The sequence below is a fragment of the Rhinoderma darwinii genome, chromosome 8, assembly GCF_050947455.1.
Source record: "Rhinoderma darwinii isolate aRhiDar2 chromosome 8, aRhiDar2.hap1, whole genome shotgun sequence".
In the NCBI taxonomy this organism is placed as follows: Eukaryota; Metazoa; Chordata; class Amphibia; order Anura; family Rhinodermatidae; genus Rhinoderma; species Rhinoderma darwinii.
In genome coordinates this window covers 50,199,685-50,208,046 of record NC_134694.1, presented here as the reverse complement: position 1 = coordinate 50,208,046, position 8,362 = coordinate 50,199,685, and the positions used below count along the sequence as shown (strand labels likewise).

The 8,362-nt window shown below is 43.5% G+C and overlaps 1 protein-coding gene across 1 annotated transcript in view; it reads left to right on the top strand.

Moving 5' to 3' along the window:
* Positions 1–223: 223 nt before the first annotated feature.
* LOC142659980 (uncharacterized) overlaps positions 224–8,362 on the top strand; it is a 31,008-nt gene continuing 22,869 nt past the window's right edge. The window contains exon 1 of the mRNA XM_075836627.1: positions 224–234. Within this exon, the coding sequence (XP_075692742.1) occupies positions 224–234 (11 nt within the window). The remainder of the gene's footprint in view (positions 235–8,362) is intronic.

Here is an 8,362-nt window from a genome sequence, read left to right as displayed (position 1 = left end):
CATAGTGCAGGCGTTAAAGTGGTGGAAGAAATCCGCGGTCAGGCGCAAAGCTAGATGACAAGTTTCCTATCCTGTCCTCCTTAAACTATTGCAGGTTCTCCCGGATGTGTGTTCTTCCCCGTTTGAAGTCTCCCTGTTTGTTTTTGCCTTTTTCGGAGCTTTGCGCATTTCCGATTTAATCCCTATGAGCGCATTTCTCGCCCTGGGAGTTTATTATTCGACGATGTCGCGCTGGTAAGTTCAGGGCGTTCAGTTCCGCATCCGCAGATCTAAAACAGATATATTTGGCAAGGGTTGTTGGGTTTCGTTGCAGCCTGTACCCGGGCCTGCCTGCCCAGTAGAATCAGTATCCGACTACCTATGTGTCTATTCCTCAGGATCCCAGTTCTTGTCACATATAGATGGTTAACCCCTTACTAGATTCCAATTTTCATCGGTTTTCAAAGTAGCCTTAACCCGCACCGGTTTCCCTCCTAAGGACTTTGGGACCCACTTCTTCTGGATCGGCGCTGCTACTACACTGTATAGCTCTTTCTTCACTGTTTATACAGGCTAAATAGGAAGGAAATGTGCGCCCCCAGGGGAGTTTTTTTAAAAATAAAAAATAAATAGCTACAATATAAAAAATTCTAAAAACTATTTCTCTGCTACAGATTTATATCTAATTAAACGGAAATCAAATATAGGAGACATTCTTTTTAAGGATGCAGGCAATTTTGATGATAAGAACCAGGACAATATTCTCGTTTTATTTTTCTATATAAAACAAAAGATTTTTCCCAGCTGCAAACACTTAACCATTAATTGTTAATTAGGGCCCTTGCACAAAGCCCTGCACAGAACTGAAATACGGCAATCATAGAAATCTATAGTCCCATACTGTACCTTTGTGTGACTCCAATGTCATAAGGAGATTTTTAGTTATTAAAGAGATATTTTCCCCTAAATGCATTGTTTCTAGTGGAAAATATGTTGCTGTATGTAGACACCATACAGTGGCACCCCGAGTACCTATGGCTTCATAATACACGGTGTGTCGCCATCAGGGCCTGTTTTAGGCAAAGTGTAGCCCTGGGCAAAATCACAAGAGGCGCCACAAATTTTAAAATAATATACCAACAACAGTAACATTCAGTCAATTCGGTAAATTAAAACAAATATAAATTTGATATCGCTGTAACCATATTGACCCACAGAATAAAGTTAACATGTAATTTTTACCGCTCACTGAATGCCGTAAAACAAATCCCCCCCAAAAAATGGAGGATTCACTGTTTTTTTCACATTTCACCACACAAAATATTTTTTTTCTAGGTTCCAAGTACATTATATGGTACAATAAATGGTGCCATGAAAATGTACAACTCGGCCCACAAAAAACAAGACCTCATACGGCTATATTGATGGAAAAATTTAAAAAATTATAGCTTTTGGAAGGTGGGGAGGAAAAAACAAAATGAAAATCCAAAAAATGGCTGTGGTGGGAAGGGTTAAATCAGGTTTCCCTATTCACACTCACTGGTCTACAGAACACCAACCTCTTCTCTTCCATTACTTTACTCTGGCTGCATAGTATTATTGCAGCAATATACATTCAGACCACAGATAATATATGTCAGAACAGAGAATTAAAAAAAAAACAAAAAAAACACAGACCAGACAACCGCTGCAGCCAGGCCATAAGTATTTAAAGGGGTTGTCTGGGCACAGTTAGCTGATGACCTATCCGCAGGATAGGTCATCAATATATGACTGTGGGGGTCCGACACCCGGACCCCACACTGATCAGCTGTTCCGGCTGCCCCCGGGCACCGAATGTTATGCTGTGTATGGAGCAGATGGCTACGTACATTGCATAGCGGACGTGCTGCAGAACTGCAAATCTGCTCCTATTCACGTGAATACTGCAGCTTGACCATTATCCTGTGACCGGAGTCAGTCAGAGCAGCTGATCAGTGCAGGGTCCGGATGTCAAACCCCCACATATACTGATGAACTACTTCTTTTCATGGCATAGGCCAGCTGGTTATCTTAAAGAGGCTCTGTCACCAGATTTTCCAACCCCTATCTCCTATTGCAGCAGGATATTGTCGTGTATTAAAAGAGGCATGGACTCACGGGACAGGGATGTAATATTGCCACTTTACAAGCATTAGTGAGGCCTCATCTAGAATATGCAGTTCAGTTCTGGGCTCCAGTTCATAGAAAGGATGCCCTGGAGTTGGAAAATATACAAAGAAGAGCAACGAAGCTAATTAGGGGCATGGAGAATTTAAGTTATGAGGAAAGATTGAAAGAATTAAACCTATTTAGCCTTGAAAAAAGACGACTAGGGGGGACATGATTAACTTATATAAATATATTAATGGCACATACAAAAAATATGGTGAAATCCTGTTCCTTGTAAAACCCCCTAAAAAAACAAGGGGGCACTCCCTCCGTCTGGAGAAAAAAAGGTTCAACCTGCAGAGGCGACAAGGCTTCTTTACCGTGAGAACTGTGAATCTATGGAATAGCCTACCGCAGGAGCTGGTCACAGCAGGGACAGTAGATAGCTTTAAAAAAGGGTTAGATAATTTCCTAGAACAAAAAAATATTAGCTCCTATGTGTAGAAATTTTTCCTTCCCTTTTCCCGTCCCTTGGTTGAACTTGATGGACATGTGTCTTTTTTCAGCCGTACTAACTATGTAACTATGTAACTATGTAACTATGTAATGTAGATAAGAGTAACGTTTTTGTTTTTTTCAAAAACGAGCATTTTTGGCCAAGTTATGACCATTTTTATATTTATGCAAATGAGGCTTTCTTAAGTACAACTGGGCGTGTTTAAAGTTAAGTACAAGTGGGCGTGTATTGTGTATGTACATCTGGGCGTTTTTACTTCTTTTACTAGCTGGGCGTTGTGAATAGAAGTCTATGATGCTGACGAATCAGCATCATCCACTTCTCTTCGTTAACACCCAGCTTCTGGCAGTGCACAGACACACAGCGTGTTCTCGAGAGATCACGCTGTGACGTCACTTCCTGCCCCAGGTCCTGCATCGTGTCGGACGAGCGAGCACACATCGGCACCAGCCGACAGAGGCTACAGTTGATTCTGCAGCAGCATCGGCGTTTGCAGGTAAGTCAATGTAGCCTCTGTCGTCTGGTGCCGATGTGTCCTCGCTCGTCCGACACGATGCAGGACCTGGGGCAGGAAGTGACATCACAGTGTGATCTCTCGAGAGCACGCTGTGTGTCTGTGCACTGCCAGAAGCTGGGTGTTAACGAAGAGAAGTGGATGATGCTGATTCGTCAGCATCATACATTTCTATTCACAACGCCCAGCTAGTAAAAGAAGTAAAAACGCCCAGATGTACATACACAATACACGCCCACTTGTACATAACTTCAAACACGCCCAGTTGTACTTAAGAAAGCCTCATTTGCATAAATATAAAAATGGTCATAACTTGGCCAAAAATGCTCGTTTTTAAAAAAACAAAAAAACAAAACGTTACTCTTATCTACATTGCAGCGCCGATCTGCTGCAATAGGAGATAGGGGTTGGAAAAATCTGGTGACAGAGCCTCTTTAAGCTACGTCTCAGGGTCTCTACTGTGACTAATCAGTACAGCACTAGCAGCTAGAGACAATGCTAGGGTCTTAAGAGATCAGGGGCACAAGCCCCAAGACATATGCTTTGTGCCCCCCTCCCCCCCAAAAAAAACCCAGCAACGCCACAGAATAGAATCAGGTACAGCGGTTCAGGCAGCACTATAAATATGATAGGATTGGATACAGCGGTTTAGCAGGCAGTATTACACATGATAGGATTACATACAGCGACTCAGCAGACAGTGTTACTTGAGAGGCTTAGATATAGTGGCTCAGTATATAGTATCACATAAGAGGCTTAGATACAGTGGCTCAGCAGACAGTATGACACAAGAGGCTTAGCTACAGTGCCTCATCAGATGGTATCCATATACTTACCCTCCTCGCTCCTGTAGGATCCTCTTTAGCTCCGGCGCAGTGATGGCTTCTGACACCGTACAGCTATAGGACGTTATGTGCGCCAAGTATACAATTTAATGACACTGAACGGTGTCAGGACCCAGCACTGTGCCTTGAGCCGAAGAGGTCCCGATTTAGGAGCGAGGACGGTAATTATATGGAGGAGTTAGGCTGGGTTCACACGACCTATTTTCAGGCGTAAACGAGGCGTATAATGCCTCGTTTTACGCCTGAAAATAGGGCTACAATACGTTGGCAAACATCTGCCCAATCATTTGAATGGGTTTGCCGACGTATTGTGCAGACGACCTGTAATTTACGCGTCGTCGTTTGACAGCTGTCAAACGACGACGCGTAAATGGACTCAATGAAGCACAGCTCAAGATTTACGAGCATCTCAGACGGCTCGCAAAATGCGAGGAGGAGCATTTACGTGTGAAACGAGGCAGCTGTTAACAGTCTGTCTTTTCACACGTAAATGCCTCTCATCGTGTGAACATACCCTTACTGTAGTAACAGTGGCTCGTGTAGTTTCACCTATTGGAAACTACATAGGTCCCAGTTACTACAGTAACTGCTGACAGACATGGTGCAGGGGTCATGGGCAGTGGATTATGCTGTGAGTATGTTGTAAATCCACTAAAAAATCCCTGCCAAAATATGTCTGTGTCACACCATGCAAACTTTGCCACAGATTTGTTGCAAGTGCAATGTAGAGGGTCAGTTCACATCTTGCGTAAATGCTGCAGCAAAGTGGATGAGATAAAACAAATCTCATCTACACGCTGCGTAAATGATAAGTGGGAAAAAAGCGTTTAGAAATTGACCTGCACTGCAGAATTCTATTCCGCAGGATGTCAATTGTATCAACGTAAATGCTTCTTATTTGTTACCGGTTTTCCCTAATAAATTCAATGGAAAAAATAGCACAGCACACTACGCTAGTGTGTCTGTCAAAAAAACAGAAACCTAGTGGAATAGAGGCAAACGGAAACAAAAAAATACCATTGGTAAGACCAAATGGAAGTAAGGCTGGGTTCACACGACCTATTTTCAGACGTAAACGAGGCGTATTATGCCTCGTTTTACGCCTGAAAATAGGGCTACAATACGTCAGCAAACATCTGCCCATTCATTTGAATGGGTTTGCCGACGTACTGTGCAGACGACCTGTCATTTACGCGTCGTCGTTTGACAGCTGTCAAACGATGACGCGTAAAATGACTGCCTCGGCAAAGAAGTGCAGGACACTTCTTTGCAACGTAATTTGAGCCGTTCTTCATTGAAGTTCATGAAGAGCAGCTCAAGATTACAGGCGTCAAAGACGCCTCGCAAAATGCGAGGAGGAGCTTTTACGTCTGAAACGACGTAGCTGTTTTCTCCTGAAAATAGTCTGTCTTTTCAGACGTAAAAGCCACTTCTCGTGTGCACATACACTTAAACATAATGTGAACAGGCCTTAAACTGCGTTTTTTTGGCTTTTGTCCTGAGGCTGTGAATAAGGTAAAAAAAAATACTGCATTGCTGGTGGAATGTTGGTGGATTCTGTTTGGAATTAGGCACGAAATCGACACCCAAATCCTCAAAGAATCGCCAGCATGTGAAAATGGCCCTACGATATGTTTCCAGTCATTTTGTTTCACGATTTGTTGCAAGTCATGTAAGGAAATAAATGAGCAAAGGTACTGAATTTTCAACCTACAGTTAGGGCTTATTCAGACGAATGTATAATACGTCCGTGCTACGAGCGTGATTTTCACGCGCGTCGCACAGGCCTATGTAAGTCAATGGGGCCGTTCAGACTGTCAGTGATTTTCACGCAGCATATGTCTGCTGCGTAAAACTCACGACATGTCCTATATTTGCCCGTTTTTTGCGCATCACACACCCATTGAAGTCAATCGGTGCGTGAAAACCGCGCACGGCACACGGACGCACTTCCGTGTGCCGCGCGTGATGCGCTACAGTAGTCAAAACTATGAATGAAAACAGAAAAGCACCACGTGCTTTTCTGTTTACAAACATACAGAGTGTCATACTGATGACAGCTGCGCGAAAATCACGCAGCCACGCATCATATGCTGCTGACACACGCAGCATTTATGGACCTTTCTCGTAAAACGCACGCGCTCGTGTGAAACCGGCCTTAGGGTAAGTTCACACGTAGCGTAAATACTGCGGATTTTGCGCAATAGATTTAGTTGCAGAAATTCTGCAGCATAATACAGTAGCAGCAGAGAGGATGAGATATAAATAAATCTCATCCACACGCTGAATAAATAATAAGTGGGAAAAAAAGCTCAGAAAAGGACCTGCGGTGCGGTTTTTAATCTGCAGCATGTCAATTGTATTTGTGTAATCGCTGCTTGTTTGTTGCAGGTTTTCCCCATTGAATTCAATAGGGAAATCCCGCAAACAAACAGAAGATGAATTCTGTGCTTCTTCGTCCAGGCCGGCCTCCTGGGATGATGTTTCAGTCCATGTGACCGCTGCAGCCAATCACAGGCTGCAGCAATGGGATAAAACGTTATTCCAGGAGGCCGCGCTGCAGGACGTTAGAGGGTAAGTATCCGCCCTGTGTGAACATATCCTAATTGTCCCCCAAATGTTAAGCCTGTCAGTGGCTTTGGCATTGGATTGCGTTTTGTGTAGAAATTTTAAAAATAGTGGCAATAAAACGCAATTATTGCCACAACTTTTGTAACCGCTGTAAAAATTGTGCGGCTCCATTTATACTACGATTAAAAAAATTGTGGCAAAAATGGCGCGGTATTGCACAAAAAGCAACAAAATCGGGAAAAAAATGTAAAGTCATATAAACATGAGTGTGGGGGGCACTTACTGTAAGAGCCCTGTAGTAATGGTCACAGCCCTCTGCAGTCTCTAAGGAGCCAGGGAATAACTGACGCCTGCTGATGATCGGACTCCAGGCACCCGGTAATGTTTAATTCTCAGGAGACATCCTGACTGCTGGGCGGGATCTTCTCTGCTGGGCGGGAGCAGCTGCTTTATGTCATGTTCTGTGGCCTCCGGTCTTCCTGCTGATATTTTGGCAGAGACTCTTAACCTGACTGTGCTTTTCAGCTACCCGCCCGCTTGCTTTCACGGGTGGGCAGCTGAACCGCACTGCTAAAGGAGGGGCCCCTTTAGGGATGGGGGCCAGGGGCAATTGTCCAGTCAATTGTCCCCCCTAACGCTGGCCCTGGTCGCCATAAAGGCTGCATGAGGCCTTATTGACAAAAGAGAAAAAAAGTAATTTTTTTGTGGTCAAATTTGAAAACATAGCCCCTCACCATTTATTACATTTTACTTTTCTCACAATCCTCTTTTGTGAGGTATGTGAAATAAAGACAACCTCTAGCATAGGTATTATCAATCCACAGTACTCCATTTACAATGCGTGTATTTAGCCCCCTGTCTGCTTACTGCAACAATTTATGATTTGTTTATGTGGCAGTCAACTAATGTTATAGTACTGATTTTGGAGAAGAACCTAAACTTTGTCATGTAGACAGATTTATTGTCTTGGAAAGGAACATGATGTTTAGTGTGGCACTTGGGGAATCCTAGTAGGAAACTTGATGAGGCAATATTTATAGCCCCAGCGGGATTTTGTGCTGTTCTCATATTTTCCCCAGGACAGACATCAACCTATCAATATCACGCATTATGTATTTGCCATGAACATGACTTGAGATTCACTTATCAAATTCCTGCTGATAGTAGCAGTTTGTGTTGTGATAGCCACACCTCTACAGATCATGTAGCACTACATTGGCACACGCTAGAGCCTAAGTTTTGTTTTTGACATTTATTTTTGTTTTAGTTTCAAAGTCTTTGTAATGAAAACTGTTCACTTTTCGAAAAAACCTTGATTGTCCCATTGTTTTGGCTGAGTTTTCCAAACAGCAAAGAGAGATGAGAGCTGTTAAGACGCTGCCAGAAATATTTAGGTTTAACTTATAAAGCTTGGAGAAAAGCAATTTCATGGAAGTCTATATTGTTCTTCAGCATTCATACAAACAAGATAAGCAGCTTAAGACTTGTTACTATGAAGTTGCTCCTCCTACTTATCCAGGGGCGTAGCTAAAGGCTCATGGGCCCCGATGCAAAAGTTCTTATTGGGCCCCCCCCCCCCGCAAACTCCTCATGGCCGACGGTCCGCAGCTTTCAGCTCCTAAGTGACCCAACAATGCAGCACTAGCAGCCGGGGCGTCACTAAGGCTGGGTTTACACACCCTATTTATGGACGTAATTCGCGCGTTTTAGCATTGAATTACGTCCGAAAATGCGGCTCAAAAGCATCGGCAAACATCTGCCCATTCATTAGAATGGGTCTTACGATGTTCTGTGCCGACGGTCATT